The 17,068-nt window shown below is 41.2% G+C and overlaps 1 protein-coding gene across 2 annotated transcripts in view; it reads right to left on the bottom strand.

The window, feature by feature from the left end:
• Nucleotides 1–356: 356 nt before the first annotated feature.
• ANKRD55 (ankyrin repeat domain 55) overlaps nt 357–17,068 on the bottom strand; it is a 39,950-nt gene continuing 23,238 nt past the window's right edge. For both annotated transcript variants that reach the window (XM_079994867.1, XM_079994868.1), the window contains 4 exons: nt 14,566–14,733; nt 9,001–9,662; nt 6,882–6,983; nt 357–2,150 (listed from right to left, as the gene is read on the bottom strand). In XM_079994867.1, the coding sequence (XP_079850993.1) occupies nt 1,870–2,150; nt 6,882–6,983; nt 9,001–9,662; nt 14,566–14,733 (1,213 nt within the window). In that variant the 3' untranslated portion in view covers nt 357–1,869. The remainder of the gene's footprint in view (nt 2,151–6,881; nt 6,984–9,000; nt 9,663–14,565; nt 14,734–17,068) is intronic.

The raw sequence follows: 17,068 nt of genomic DNA, 5'->3' as shown, positions 1-17,068 counted from the left end.
CCAAGTCCAGTTTAAAGATAAAGAACTGCAGGAAGGGAAAGCAGGGCCCTGAGGATGCCCACCAACAAACAGCACACAAATCACCAGGCCACAGCCTTTCACACTTTGGTGAATGTGTTGTATGTCATGACATATCTTTACGTACCAGGCAAAAACATTCTCCTCCTCCCAAACCTATGGCTAATTAAGCAATCTATGTGCGTGGGGGTGGGGGGGTTATTGTTTTCGTTTGTTATTGTGGTTTGCATATTTTTGTGTTTTTATATTGTAAACAGCCCTGTGATCTTCAGCTGAAGGGTGATATTGAAATTTAATCAACAACAACAACAACAACAACAACAACAACACACATGCCCTTGTAGCAAAAAGCCCTAGATAGCGGTACTTTATTTGTCATGGTGGTGCTGGCAAAACTGAGGAACTGTGAACAGAGCAATATAGCAGTGCTGCTGCAATGGCTTGAAAAAGCACCACAAAGAAGTTTAAACTGATTGTGTGGAGAAATCCCCAAGCGCGTTTGCTGAATGCAGATATGTACATTTGCAAATATATACATTATATATATTTCTTTTGCAATCATCAACTATACAACTGAAAAGGCAATGCTCTTCGTTGGTCTGCCCTTTTCTGCACTCTATTTAGCACAGAGATCACAGGGACCAACAGTTCCTAGCACAGGAAATGCATATTTCTTGACAATCCAACATCAAGAAATTTACAAAGTATGAGTTTTATTTATAGCTCATAGATCTTCTACAGTCATAGTCAACATTTTTTTTACTGTTGGTTTATATTTTGTTTCGATATATTAAAAACCTTTGCCAATTAAAAAGGAAAAAGAAAAGAAAATCCTAGCCAACACTCAGGGTACAAACTGCTGGAGGTTAAGAGTGCTTAACTCGTACTAGTCAATGCATTCAAAATGGTCTTAGAGATGATTGAACTGGGTCAGCCATTTGGCCTGGTTTGCACAGGAAAACAAGCCTATTTGCCTTAAACCATTCTTTAATCATGAATGTGCTTGCTTCCTGCCATGCTGTTCCCCTTGCCATCCCTCTCCTGCTTATCTCACCCCCCACCCGCACGGCACCCAAATAAGCCATAGTATGGCTTCCATCATCTGAACCTGGATCGTGATTTTCTTGGTTCAAACAAACCATGAGCCACAAAACAGAAAAATACAAAGAAGGAATAGAAGCAGGGCAGGGGTGTTCTTAATTAAACCATGGTTGAAGACAACCTGTAGCCTATCATGATGAAAGAACAGGACCATTGTGTGGGGATAGTTCTGAAAGGCACTTACCTGGGTGCATGCTTTATTTAAGGGACATCCTGTTTAAAAGGTTCTTAGCCTGTGTGGTGACTAAGTTTGGAGCATTTGCACATGAACATGGCTGCCATCTGGGCCACAGAATACTGGCATAAAAATGCTGCATATGTACGGTATGTCTTACAACTCCGTTAAATGTAATACCTGGTGTTTGGAGTACCTGCGCAGGTAGATCCTTTTGAGTGGCCTCCTGAAGGTGGCACCGTATGCAAATCAGACCTCAAAGAGATGTACATGTGCTAAATATTAAATACATTTGACTGGGCACTGGAAACAGGCACTCTTGCTTGGCTCCTAAATAACAAAGTTAAGAAAAACTGTGTTTTCATCGTCTCCCTTCTGTTTCCACAGCACATTTGCTAGCACTTTCCCAATATATTATTAAGTTAAATAAATGCCCCCAATTGATTGCTGCGATAAGTGCTGCATGAATTTTAAAACAGTCTGTTTGCTAACTCTCTCATTGACAATGGATTGGAAAGCAATGTGTACAAATGTTTTTTTATCTGCCAGTTGTTGGACGGCCCGGGATTCTTGAGCTAATTGTCGCTGTTTGATTTGCAGTGCGATTGGTTAAGTGCTTCCGTGAGGCTGGGTTCCTTCTGGCTTGGAATGGCAGGCAGGACTCTGCTTGTTCGGAGAGGTTCTGCTGACAGCACTGGTAAGAAAGAGTACAGCAAATTACTCCGAGAGAGTCCTGCTTTGGGGGATTTTGTGGTAAGTGCTGGTGGGAGAACAGAGGCGCCAGTCCGTAATGAGTTTAAAGACAATGACTTTGTCTCCTTGACACCCTGAGAAGCTTGGCTGGGTGGTAGCTGGGCTGGAAGAAAGCAAAGAGAGAAAAGTGAGAGAACAAACCAAGAGATAATGCAGCTTGTCAGATGTATATTTTTTAGTGCACTCTAGTGGGTTATGCTGCAGGCAATATGTATGTATGACTCGCTCATAACTGCTTTAAGATGCACCATTGTAATATTGGCATTCTGCTGCTCTGTCTAACTGTTGTACTATGCACACTTAACATATCAACTGTTCTTGCTTTCCATGGGCAGACTGGGTACTTGCCTCTTGCAAACCACCAAGGCAACCTTACCCCTAATTTCGCGTATATGCTAATTAGGTCTGAACTGGTTGTGATGAAGAAGCAGACCCTGGAGTTGTACTGGACAGCTTGATGAAGATATCAGCCCAGTATGTGGCTTTTGAATTGAGATCATGATATGTGGAGGGGTAGGTGTGTCTGACATCCCCTTATAATTCTCTATCTGTAGTCTCATCTAGAATGTCACAACACGAACTATAGTTGAGCATAGACAAAACTGAATTCATCCCTGTTCTATGGTGGCTCCCTGTTTGTGGAATGCCCTCCCTAGGGAGGTTCTCCTGGAGCCTTCATTACATATCTTTTAAAGGTAAAGTGTAAAGGGACCCCTGACCATTAGATCCAGTAGTGGCCTATTCTGGGGTTGCAGCGCTCATCTCGCTCTATAGGCCGAGGGAGCCAGCGTTTGTCCACAGAAAGCTTCCGGGTCATGTGGCCAGCATGACTAAGCCACATCTGGCTAACCAGAGCAGCGCACGGAAACGCCATTTACCTTCCCGCCAGAGCGGTACCTATTTATCTACTTGCACTTTGATGTGCTTTCGAACTGCTAGGTTGGCAGGAACAGGGACTGAACAACAGGAGCTCACCCCGTCGCGGGGATTCAAACCACCAACCTTCTGATTGGCAAGTCCTACGCTCTGTGGTTTAACCCACAGTGCCACCCGCGTCCCTGTAGGCACCAGGCAAAAGCGTTTCTCTATAGCCAGGCCTTTGACTGATTGAACAATCTATGGCCTTTTAGGGAGGGAGAACGCCCAATGCCTGAGCCAAGGTCTACCCACATTTGAAATTTAATAAAGTTGTGGCCAATTTAATCCCATAGCATGTTGTCTAGAGTCGTTATTCCACACGACGGGGGGGACCACTCGGGATCTGGGGACTCCGCCTGTCCACGCAAAGTAAAGGAAAGCTTAATTCTCTCTGTCTCTGTTACTCTCCTTATAACATTAAAACCAAAATGCTCATTCTGAAGTGGCTATCCACATTTCAAGGAATGCTGCCTTTGGTGCTAAAGGTACTAAATATCCCAAAAGCAAATAGCAGCTTTGGAGGGGAGATATATTTATTTGCGTTCAAGGCCTTCCTCCAAAGCAGGGGTGCGCAGCCAGTGGCCCTCCAGATGTTGTTGGACATACTTCTCATCATCCCTGATCACTGGCTATGTTGGCTGGGGCTGATGGGAATTGTAGTCCAGAAAAATCTGGAGGACCGCAGGTTATGCATCCCTGCTCCAAAGAAACCCAGGGCAGCAAGCGTGTCAGTACTAATACAATTAAAGCTTATCAAAACCAGTTCAGAACAACTTTCTAAACAGTTTAAAGCTCTAATCATTTCAGCAATGCCAGAGGCAGAATTTTTAGTCATCAAAAGCCTGGATAAGCAGGAATGTTTTAAAACTTCTCCTAAAAGTTAATCAGAGAGACTGACACACCTTACTAGAGAGGGTGTTCTTCAAACACAGGCTTCCTCAAACTCAGCGCTCCAGATGTTTTGAGACTACAATTCCCATCATCCCTGACCGCTGGTCCTGCTAGCTAGGGATTATGGGACTTGTAGGCCAAAAACATCTGGAGGGCTGAGTTTGAGGAAGTCTGTATGACTGCCACCAAGAAGGCCCTGCCATGGGTCACCACCAACCAGACAGCCCCCAGGCCTCCCTTACTGATCAAAGGGCCTGAGATGGTGTTGTCAGGATTGGGACCATGGTAACACTTCATATCAGTTTCAGGGCTACTCAGGCTTCCCCATAACTGGCCCTCAAAGTCTATGGCCCATGTGCTGGTGGTAGACAGCAAGGTGTTCTTGAAAACTAGGTGTTTGGTGTATAACATCTTTAAATGATGTGTTTGTGTTGTTATTACTGTTGAACTAGCCAAATCCCACCGTTCTCTGGATTTCCTTGTCCTATTGCTCTGTGGGATCCAGGACAATGAGAGCCATTCCCTCCAAGACTACTGAGTAGATTTTATCCTCACTATAGCATTTTCCAAAAGTGCAGCTGTTTGCTGCTCCTCATTTTTCAACAAGAACTTATTATCACAGGTTTTCATACAAATAATGATATGTGGAAATATCATTTCCTGAAACATTTAGACATCTTTATTCTCTTTTCATGCCAATTCTACTTGTTATAAACACTGAATAACATACTTCTCTTCTGCAGTTCTATTTTTAAGTGGTTCCTCTTTACTTTTTACACCCATTCTTCTTTGTTTTTCTTTAATTTTTACCATTAAAAAGTTCAGGTTTTAAAGTTTTCTCCTAAGCTATACAGCTTTCCACCCCTTCTCTTTTCGATTTTTTTAAAAACCACTATGTCTTTTTGTGGGGTTCACTTCTTATTATAATATACATTTAAACCTGAATTTAACTTAATTCAAATTCTCTCTGTCTTGGCAGGAACCCTTTTTCCATAGTAGGAAAAGGCTAGAAATTTTATCTTGATATGCCTTTACTAATCAACATCGTGCTTAATTTAAAAGGTTCTCAGCTCCTCTAATCAACTAATCAAAATGCAAGTCACACATTGACTCTTATCGGGATGTGGTTTCAGACTGACTGTTTATATATTATATTGCTCTGACAGCTAGTATTGCCTATTTTTTTTTTCAAATCACAGTATAGTTACCCATTATAGCTTCAAAATGTGATTCCTGTTTGTACAACAGAATAATTATTAACTTGGGAACCGTTTTTTTTAAAAAATCCCAGAAAAGCCATGCAAACATTGTGCTCCAAATAGAGTGCTTCTGCTAGCTAGGCAACTGATATTTTGCTCACCACTTGCTACTGTAAACCACTGAAGCAACATGCTGACTACTGGGGGAAATTGAGTTTGTGGTAAACTACTGGAGAAATCACTTTGTTTGCATGAGTTTTAAGTGATTCAGACAAAAACACCAACGTTTGTTTTGAACATTTTCCACCCAGCCTTTCAACATTACAAGGTCTATACAGTGGTACCTCGGGTTAAGTACTTAATTTGTTCTGGAGGTCCGTTCTTAACTTGAAACTGTTCTTAACCTGAAGCACCACTTTAGCTAATGGGGCCTCCTGCTGCCGCCACGCTGCCGAAGCACGATTTCTGTTCTCATCCTGAAGCAAAGTTCTTAACCTGAGGTAATATTTCTGGGTTAGCGGAGTCTGTAACCTGAAGCGTATGTAACCTGAAGTGTATGTAACCCAAGGTACCACTGTACTACAATATAGTATAGCCTGCTGTTCCTACACTACAACAGGAATTTATAGGTGCACAGTACTGGCTCTGATAGTAAGAAATAAAGAATAGGATAAGCAATGGTCACAACCTAACACAGTTCTGGGAAACCTTTGGCCCTCCAGCTGTTGCTGAAATACAGCTCCCATCGTGATGGAAAAGTTTGTTTTTGCTGGGCAGGTTGGTTCACCAAGTGTTTTTTTTTTTCCTTTTTCCCTGCCAGCAAATGGTTAATGAATGGCAGCTTATGATTGGCCGGGATTCCAGGACGGGGGGAGTTGAAAAGGAGAGGATTTGGAGAAACAGTTTTTGGCTGGGATAGAGGTTGGGAGAATAGGTTGGGAGATAGGGAGTGAGAGGAGAGAGAGTTGGTTCTGGGTACTGTAGAAACATCCACACTGCGGAATATATCAAAAGCTAGAGAAAGGAGTCTCTGAGCTTAGTGTGAAGGACAGTGTGTGGTGTCCTGTGAGAGTAATAGGCCAGGAATTAACTGGGAGGCTGAGGCTGAGCCAGGAGAAGTAGAAGCTGTGAGGATACAGTCTACTTAGGACTCATTCCAGTCAGGGGGGATAGAGAAGACTCCCAAACCAGTTAAGAGGGGTGTGGTGATCCCTTGGGTCTGTTACTTGGAGTACCTCAGGGGTAGGGTTGTAAAAGGGGTGTGTAACTGACAGGAAGTACCACCTTGTTTAAGAACCAAAGTATTAAGAGGCAACAACTGTGCAGCAACTGAGGAAGAACTGAAGTGAAATAATATAATCTGAAGTATCCTATGTTTTACCCACATTGTGTCATAAACTTCCTTTGTTTAATAAAATCTTGCTTGTTTATTTGATCAAATCCTGCCTGAGACTCCAAATTATTAAGTTTTCCCTCACACAAGTCCCCCATAAGATAATCTGGGGTAGTTTGTAGGAGTTCGGGTAATTGGTGTTCTGTGAGGTGGGTGCACTATATTTAAGTGAGGGCCGGCCCAACGGTGCCAGGGGAAAAAAGTGCTGTTGCACCATCGCACCATCAGCTCCAGCAAGCGTGGCCAATAGTCAGGGATGATGGGAGTCATAGTTCAACAACATCTGGAAGGCCAAAGCTTCCCCACACCTGACCTAAAGCTTTGCAGAATATTTTTTAGATGATCAGGATTAAGCATTTTTGGGGGGCGGGGGATGAGGAAGTGGCCAGTAAACCATCATTTTTTACAGATTACACATAAATAATACTCTTACCTTTCTGAACACAGTGGTTTAGTATGGGAGCCAAGTTGTTCCGAATGGGTGTTAGTTCTTTTACTTTGGGTCGTTCTAGAATTGCTTGTTGAAAGCTTTTCCCTGAAATGGGAGGAAAATACAGACACACAAATTGTGTTTGTTTTGAAAAGACACTGAGCCTAACAAGGGTGGGATATGAGGGTGAGGGCAGGGGGGAAAGAGGGCCCAGATTGATTCTGTAAGCCCTTTTCCTTTCTCTCACCGCCCAAGTGATTAACAAAGCAGTATTATCCTACATGCAGGTAGTGCTGCTGTCTCCCTACCTCAAAGCAGGCATGGTTTATCTTGAGGAAAGGGCATAAGGGGAAAGAGTTATAAGAGAAAATAAGAAGAGACCTGCGGGATCAGGTTAAAGACCCATCCAGTCTGACATCCTGTTCTCATAGTGGCCAATCAGAGGCATATGGCAAGCAGGACATGAGAACAGCAATATTCTGCCCACCTGTGATTCACAGCAATTGGCATTCAGAGGCATAATGCTTCTTAAAGTGGCATCAGGGCACAGCCATCATGGCTAGTAAACACATCCTAGACCCGCTAGCTAGCATAATAAAAAACACAGGCAATTGCTCACATTACATCTAGTTTGGCCTTAAATTTCAGGAACTCCATAAGAGCTTTGCAGTGACAGCAAAATATGGGCTTTTTAACCCATGATGAAGATGTACGGCAACCACACTTTAGGTTTTGTGATACCTTGTAAGATCTGCACCATGAACAACAGTCCAGTGCTCACCAGTTGTGATACTAAAATGTACCAGGATGGCCAATTTTTGCTATAGAATGTGAGCCAAGGAACTAGTTCTCAGTAGAGATCTCACCAGTGTAAGCTTACAGCTTTCATGAGTTTCCATTCCAATTTTTGAAAGTATCAATTGAAATATAACAGATTGTGCATGCTTGAGCCATGATATTCATGAAAGCAATCCAAGAGAAATTGCCTGTGCCAGTGGTAAAACTGTGTAACACATAATCCCACAGCACTAACCACAGACACTGTCATTGGAATAAATGCCGGTTCTAAATCCAGTAAGTGTTCATTTCTAAAAACACAAACCAGAAGCCATTCCAGATGCCTTGCAGATACACACAACCATTTGCTATTATTTTGTGGTTGTGTTTTATGATATACAGTGGTACCTTGGTACTTGAACAGCTTGGCTCCTGAACAAATTGGCTCCTGAACACCACAAACCTGGACGTAAGTGTTCCGGTCTGTGAACATTTTTCAGAAGCTGAACATCTAACGTGGCTTCCGCTTGAGTGCAGGAAGCGCCTGCAGCTAATCGGAAGCCACGCCTTGGTTTCCGAACGGTTTCAGGAGTTGAACAGACTCCCAGAACGGATTAAGTTCAATAACCAAGGTACCGCTATATATTTAAAATATTCAAACTCATTCATCCCAGCTAAGAAACCTGGCTGGGAAAATGAAACAATTATTACCAGGTTCCTAATAACTGTGAAGTTTGGTGCCAGACGAATAGAAAGGATGGTATTTCACAAATGGGGACATTAGTACATGTGCAAATCCTCCCCCCCCATTAATTTAGATATCTGTATGGAATAAAGGCTTACATTGTAACTTGGCCATCCATGCATGATGGTAACAGAAGGTGGCGCTAAATTAAGAATTTGATTATTAAAAACAAACAAAACTGTTATTTTTATTACTGAAAAGTAATATAAAAGGAATGAAATGGTATTATAGTAATGCTATGGCTAGACTAGTGCTTGGAGTGGATCTGGCCTTATTTGAAACAAAACCATCCTACTTCCTTGATCCCCTGGTTTGAGTATTGGAAGCTAAAAGGGTATGTGTATTATTATGTCCAAAAAGGGGATGGATGACGAGTGTGTGGAAGAGAATGCTGTGAACTGTGTGGGGTTTATTCATTCCCACTTCTGAAGAAAAAAGCCACAGTTCAGCTTAATAGGGGCTTGACTCTTCAGTATGGAAACTGTCATACTGAGAACAATAAGCACAGCTCTGACTGCTGCATGCAATGATGCCATTCTAAGCACTTATGGGCCTTCGGGGATCACATGAAATAAATACAGAGAGGAGGGGGAAAATTACCTGATGGAGAATTGGGCAGGTGGGGAAGATGGGGAGGGCACAACAGCACATGACTGGATCTTTCTGGGTACAATCCGTCTATCAGTTTATTATCAGAAGGCATTGCTGTCCAGACTTTACATGTGAGTATTTGGTTGGTGTCAACTTTCCAAGGATTGTCCAGGGTTTGATGGCTGCTCCTCTGATCTGACAAATCATGCTCACTTCTGCTTTTTTGGGACCGGTGTACAAAATGGTGGATGTCAGTACCCAAATTCATGCTAGGGGTTGTCGTGTGAGAAGCTGTTAAAAAAGAATGACCCACAGTAATGGGCGGGAGACTCTGGGCTCTTATTGGTGGAAGGCCATTGCAGTCTGAGGGGTTATGCTCTGAGATGAGGTACTTCTTGGTGTCCGCGCTTCTTCGTTTGAAGTCAATCGCTGTGACACATTCCTCAGAGGAGCCTTTGCAGCTGGCATCCATAATGCAGTCAAATGTGGTGATAATGTCATCCACCTCCGAGGTTTCGTCCCTCTGAGATCTCTCTCTTTTCTTGTCTTTTGGGTTTGACTTCCAATCCTCCTCCTTCTTTTTGCAGAAGATTTGGTTAAGCATGCTGAATTTGCCTTCCTTCTTCAGGAATTTATTGTTCTGGTTGGAAACTTGATGGACAAACTCAGATCTTTAAAGAATAACAATAACAACAATAAAAAAATAAATCCATAGTGAGAAAAGAAAACTATAGCGCTTTAGAATCTCTACTTAAAAAACAAAAACAAAACTTGAGACTTTTGAAAAAAATATTTTTAATTAAAATACTATTAAATAAACACTGTCACCCATCATACCCATACTTAAAACATGTAATTCTGCCCACAAATTTATATCCCAACTTTTGCAATTTTCACAAGCTCATTTACTTCTATTCTCAAAAATCAGGTTTAACACTACACATTATGTTTATTATTATACAACACCAATTTATGTGCACACACACAAAAACACACACACATACCGAACATACAAAAAGTACTGTATTTTTCGCTCTATAAGATGCATCAGACCACAAGATGCACCTAGTTTTTGGAGGAGGAAAACAAGAAAAAAATATATTCTGAATCTCAGAAGCCAGAACAGCAAGAGGGATCGCTGTGCAGTGAAAGCAGCAATCCCTCTTGCTGTTCTGGCTTCTGTGATAGCTGCGCAGCCTGCATTCGCTCCATAAGATGCACACACATTTCCCCTTACTTTTTAGGAGGGAAAAAGTGAGTCTTATAGAGCAAAAAATACGGTAATTCAGAGTACTTTAATTCTACCTCTGTTCCTTTAAAAACTAACTTCTGTCTAATATATTTAATCACAGGGATCCATGTCTGTATGTTACTTTTTGCAACATAATCCTGTTAGGTCTTTCAATATAGCTGTTATTTTAAGAATTTCAGTCCATTCCCATAATTTGTGCAATAGTTACTTCCTAGACTTAAAAAGGATGTTTCTACATTTCTGCATATAAAATTCTTGCAATAGTGAAAGTACACAGAATTAATATTCATTTTTCAACTAGTATGCTATTTTTAGACCTATTGATATGTCTGCTAAGTCATGATAAACATATATCCCAGCAGCATTCTCCAATATTCGAAAAAAGTTTATCTTAAATAAAATGTTACACATAGATAAAGTTGAAGCTCACAAACTGGGTAAGAGAACCAGCTACATTTATACAATTTTAATGCCTGATCTCAGGATTGCGGCCTAATGAGATTTTTATTTTTAACCAACAAACAACATAGTTTTGCAGCTCTATAACACTGGGAGTGGGTTCTAGTTTTAACTTTAAAAAACCCCACCAACCAACCAATATCCTAAACTCTGTACGGTTGCAGCAAGAGGATTGTTCTCAAAGTAGTGAGCTTCTGCTAAACCTTTACAGGAAGTGTACTGCAGTTTGCTGAAAATTTATCAGAAAAGAGGCTTAAACATTTTCACTCTCACACTTCACAGCACAGGAAAGAAGGCTAGTTGTAGTCATTAACCGGAGGGTGGGGAAGGGCAGAGAAATGTAATAGTCAGAAGACTGGGGGGAAACGTTGCTAAATTTCCACCTTCATAGATGACTGTCCTCAAAAATGGAGAGCATATCAATACAAAAGGCACAGAGGATTCATAGTGCATTGCCATTTAGTAGGGCAGTTGTGTGATTGTTACATCTTATATCCAGAATGATTTTTTTTTCAGTACGTGGTGGTATTTTAAAGAAAACCAAGAACCTCTTTTGCAAGTGAATCTGGCAATAATCCAGAACAAATGGACAACCACCACAGCTCTAAGGCTGTACCTAATGATGATATGATAGGCTCCTTGGGTATACATAATTTTGCCTGCTTCAATTGATCTCTGGCAAAACAGGCTTTGCAGGTTCTTGAAGTACTACTAAAACCTGAAAAATATGTTTGATCAGATACTATTAAGGGAAAGAAAAAAATGAATGTGCATGCAAAGGTAGATCTCTCAAACTGCACTTAGATATCTAAAGAACTCTCTTTTATATATAGCCCGTGACTCTTTGAATGTGATATGTATCAGATTGAGGATTATGTAAACTGAAACCTAATCTAGGGTTTGTTTGTTCGGAACTTAATTTAGAACAGTGAACAAAGACTGCATGACTAGCTGATTCTAGTCTCACAAATTCCAGTTCAGATTTATAACCTGCCCTTGCTCAGAGATTCCATTGATAGGACTCATTAGCTGAATCCTGCCTGATACCTTTGAAGCAGATTTGTAGCACATTTCTCCCCTCAAAGAATTATGGGCACTGTTTGTTAAGGTTGCTGGGAACTGTAGCTCTGTGAGGGGTAAACTACAGTTCCCAGGATTTTGTGTGTGCTTTAAATGTATTGTGTATATAAAGCCTGGGGTTGCAACTACAAACATATAAAGCAAAAGGTACATTTTTTGTTTTATATGTGCGGCACTGATGTGAGAGGAAGGTAGCCTTGTTTGTGTTCACTACTTAAACGTTAATAAAACCAGTGCCTTTCTCTGATGGAAAGCTAGAGGACTTTCCAGTCAGGAAGTGCAACAAAAACTTTATCGTCTCTTTTAAACAAGAGCATAGCAGCACCAACTCCTGACTCCATCCCAGGGGTCAGGAATTTTTTTCAGCAGGGGGCCGGTCCACTGTCCCTCAGACCTTGTGGGGGGCTGGACTATATTTTTTGGGGGGGGATAATGATGCAAGAACACCATGACCCCTGGTGACTGCTTATCTGTGTCTTGTGAGCAGCAGGGGCTGGCGGCGGCGGAACAATGAGCAGCCATGGAAGGGCTCCAGGGAGGGGATGCTTAAAATGGTGGCTGCTCGAGCACTGCTGCTGCTGGCACCAACAAAGCCCAGTCCCCTTCCTCCTCTAGGCAGGGCAGAGAGAAGCCAGGAGGAGGGAGGAGGCGCCGCCGCCGCCGCCGTGTGAGGGAGAGGGAGGGAGAGGGAGGGAGAGGGAAAGAACGTGCGTGCTGGCAATCCATGCGGTGATTCCCGGACCGTCCACGGTCCAGATCCAGACGGCAATTGGGCCTGATCCATCCCATGGACCTTAGTTTGCCTACCCATGCTCCACTCAGATGCAATTAAGTGCAATGAAACCTAGTGACTAAACTATATAATGACAGTGTCCTCACAGCTTCTAAATTAGGGAGGGGGAACCTGTGACCTTCCCAGTATTGGTAAACTTCCACCTGCCTCAGGGCTGTGGTCAGGGATGATGTCGTTCAACACCCCTGTTCTAAGCTTTAGTGGAAAGCACTTGAGTCTAAAAACACAATAACACAATATGAAAATAGTTCTCAAAATGGCACTGGTATCGTGGGGAGTTTCATTAATCATAACAAATGCTGTTGTAATGAGGCATCTAATCATAGCCTGCATTTTTAATCAAGGCTTATATTTTGATCAAGGTTGTATCTTAAAAATTAGCTTAAATCCACAAATGTTTCGAGGCAGGAAACCAGCAGGCAGCTGGCAAGCGCTTGGGCAGGGGCCCTCTGGTTTATTGCAGTCATAAAAAGGCTGGAAGCAAAAGGTCAAATTGACCATACAAATTACAAAATACTGCAAAAAGCACTCAAGTCTCTAAATAGAAACAGCATCTCGCTGGCAAGAGGGAGAGTGAAGAGCCGTTCTTTAAGCTGTTCCTTGTTCTTTTTAAACTTGAGATTCTTTTACTCTGCAAAGATTTCTTTTCCTTTTAAAAGGTTATTTATGTTATGTATTAAATATATTGGCTTAAATGTAATTATGCAAAGGATTTAGAAAGTAAGAAATGTTGGATTCTTATTTCATATAGTTGTAAGAGACCACAGGGGCCATCAGCCCAGCCCCCTGTCAGGCAGGAAAACACCATCAGAGCACTCCAGACATATGGTTGTCGGGCCTTTGTTTAAACCTCCAAAGAAGGAGATCTTTCATTGATGATGCGTGAGAATGTGAACACAAAGATCTCTGACATCTGTTTAAAATAAAATTAGCCACCATCTGTTTTAGCCATCTGCTCTATTTTAGAATTAAGGGGGCAAAGGTGATCTGGTAATTAAGGTGCCTTGTAGAGGTTAATGGCTACTTGTTTGCCAATTATAAATATAGCTTTTTGTTTCCCATAAAAGGCAATAGGAAATGGGTGTATCTTTTGTGATTGGTTCTAGCAAACAGCCAATAGGAATTTCAATCAGGCTGATTGGACAGAGGCAGCCAAAGGAGGAGCAAGGGGGCTAGGTTAAGGAAATATAAGTGCTGTCCATAATGGCAGGAGGCCAGGCCAGAGCTTGGTAACCATATACCACTGTGCCTCTCATTTATTTGTCTGACAAATAAATTATTATTTTATTTTCTCTATTGCTGCGTTGAATATTTCATTCCAGCTAAGCGTTAACCACAAGCAGGGTGCTACAGTAACTAGGGATGAGGAAGAAATTTGATTCAGGTCTCATTTAAAGCAGAATCTATCAAAGTCACACTTTCTAAAGCAATATGAAAACTGAAACATGGCTATTGCTTGAATTTTGCATTTATCTGAATTTTACCAGGCAGTTTGCCAACCAATGTTTACAAAAATACATATATTAGGGGAAAATGTTCATGACATGACTATATTGCTGAAAATAACATGGAAAATCACATTATATTAGGGGAAATAGCTTGCAAAAATATGAACATTAGTCAAAACTGAACATAAAATGTGTTTGTTGGGAGAAATTCTGTAAAATGCTGATGAATTTTCAGGAGGGTTCAATCCCTGCCATCTCCAGGTAGGGCTGTGAGAGACTCATGTCTCACTCTCTGAAGGGGTGCTGCCAACCAGTGCCAACAACACTAGGCTACTGGACCAATGGCCTGACTTGCTATAAGGCAGCTTCCTATTTTCATTGCAACTCAGTTTGCAATGGAGTGGCTATTACGTTGGGTGGGGAGTGGGGAAGCAGGGTGAAGGTCCTCAGAGACAACTACAGTAGGGACAACCTGATAAGCTCCAAGGTTAAAATTGTCCCTATTTGCTATTTTGGGAGAAGTGAAAAGGGAAGGTTTTTACCTGTTCTCTTGGGACAGCAGTTTGATGCATGCTGTGTGCCCACAGTACATAGCATACGTCAGGGGGGTGTTCTCATTGATGTCTCTCGGGCTGCAGTCCACCCCCAGTTGTAACAAGGCCTTTACACAGTCAGCTTTTCCTGCTGCTGCAGCCCAGTGCAAAGGTGTCCTAGAGAGCAGAAAAACAAATCATTTTATAGCTTTGTGCTGTTTAAATTCAGACTAAAACAACCAGCTGAGAAGGTGGAGCGCCTCTATGGAGTCAAGATTTTTGAGGCATGGCAACTGTTCATTTTAATGCAATTACATGTCAGAGGCAACATAGTAGTTCACCACTTCCTATTGAGGCATCTAATCATAGCCTGCATTTTTATTGAGGCTTGATCAGGGCCTGTATTTTAAAATGAGCTTAAAGATCTTCAAATGTTTCATGCCAGGCAGAAGAGCAGCTGCCTAAGAACCTTGGCAATGTTTTTCCTCCTAGACAAGGGGGCCCCCTGATTTATAGCAGAAAACAGTTCTCAAAGTCAAAGGGAATTACAGGCTGACAGCCAAAGTTACACTGACCCTACATATTACAGAAGAGAAAAAAGCAGAGAAAAACATAATTAAGAGTGGGTAAATAGTAAAATAAAACCATGTGCCTCCCATTAAACTTGAGCCATATTTTCCTAAGGTTCAAAGGTCAAGAGCAATGGAAAAGCATCTAGCTGGCAGAAAGGAAGAGAGTATTTTGGGAAGTCTTTTTCTAAAGTTGTTTCTTTCTTAAACTGAGATCCTTTTAAGATTTCTTTTCCTTTTAAAAAGCTATCTATGTTATGTATTAAATATATTGGCTTAAATGTAATTATGCAAAGGAATTAGAAGCTAAGAAATGTTAAATCCTTATGCTAGATTCTTATTTCATATAGTTGGAAGAGATCACAGGGGCCATCAGCCTAGCCCCCCCTGCCAAGCAGGAAACATCATTAGAGCACTGGTTGTCAGGCCTTTGTTTAAAAGACCTTCAAGAGAAGGAGATCTTTCAATGATGATGTAAATTCAAGATCCTTGACATCTGTTTAAGATAAAAATTTAAGATTAACCATCTGTTTTGGAGGGCAATAGGGTGAGGTGAGCTGGTAATTAAGGTTCCTTGTTGAGACACATGTAAGATATATTACTACTTATTTGTCATTTATAGATAGAAGAATATATATCTTTTTGTTTCCCATAAAAGGACAAGAGGAAATGGGTGTATCTTTTGTGATTGGTTCTAGCAAACAGCCAATAGGAATTTCAACCAGGCTGATTGGACAGAGGCAGCCACAGGAGGAGCAAGGGGGCTGGATTAAGGAAATATAAGTGCTGGCCAGAATGGCAGGAGGCCAGGCCAGAGCTTGGTAACCATATACCACTGTGCCTCATATTTATTTGTCTGACAAATAAATTATTATTTTAATTTCTCTATTGCTGCGTTGAATATTTCATTCCAGCTAAGCGTTAACCACAAGCAGGGTGCTACACTATAAAGCACGACTTTGTAAATTTGATGTATTACAGTATTTTAATATTTTTTGGGAAGCCGCCCAGAGTGGCTGGGGAAGCCCAGCCAGATGGGTGGGGTATTATTAATAATAATAATAATAATAATAATAATAATAATTATTTATTATTATTATTATTATTGGAGCTCATGAGATGCAATCAGGTCCAGTTAATCTTGATACTTGCCTATGAAATACCACCTCCATTGTTCCTCTGACTCTACTTCAAAAGAGTTGAATTTGAACATTAAGCAGCCAAAGAAACCTGGATTTCGGCAGCACAGCCAATATTATATTTGCAGATCTCACACTCGGATGTAATTTGAGATTTGCCAGTAGGACTTTGTGCTGAGATCAAAGTTTTGCATCACAGCACAAATATTTGAAGATTGAATTCTCTGTGATAAATTGTGTGTTGGAGAGAGGTTGGCTTTTTAAAAAAGTTTGTTTATTATTTCTGCATTCAACTTTTACATGGGGCTCCTAACATTCTCCAATCCAGAAAAACTACCCAGTCCACACCTGCTTAACCTCAGTGCTCCAAGATCATTTACATGAGCATTACTTTATTTTATAAAATGGATACTACTGTATATGCTTTTATACCATAGTGTTAAAGCATTCTTAACAATTAAAAAAAAAATCTCCTTATACCTTGAAACTCTTTTTAAAAAATTATAAAACATTTCTATACTGACTTTTGGTTCTAAAAACACAAATGCTTATCTATTGTGGGCTTTTCTTCTTTTTACAGTAGACTTTTTAAAATAAAATGAGAGCTGCTGGGACCTAGGGAGGCCATGCGCTCCATGTTACAGGGGACCGTCCTCTATTTGAAGGGCTGTCAGAAGATGGCTCCCAATTTGAAGGAGCCCTCTGTTTGAAAGGGCAAAAGCCTACCTGAGATTCTCATTGTCTACCCTGTAAACCTTTCCCTTTTAAAACCCAGACATGCAAGAAGCACTTCCTCCTTTACCT

Source organism: Podarcis cretensis (assembly GCF_951804945.1).
Source record: "Podarcis cretensis genome assembly, chromosome: 11".
NCBI lineage: Eukaryota > Metazoa > Chordata > Lepidosauria > Squamata > Lacertidae > Podarcis > Podarcis cretensis.
Note: the sequence above shows the minus strand (reverse complement) of the source record. Positions and strands in the feature narration are given on the sequence as shown.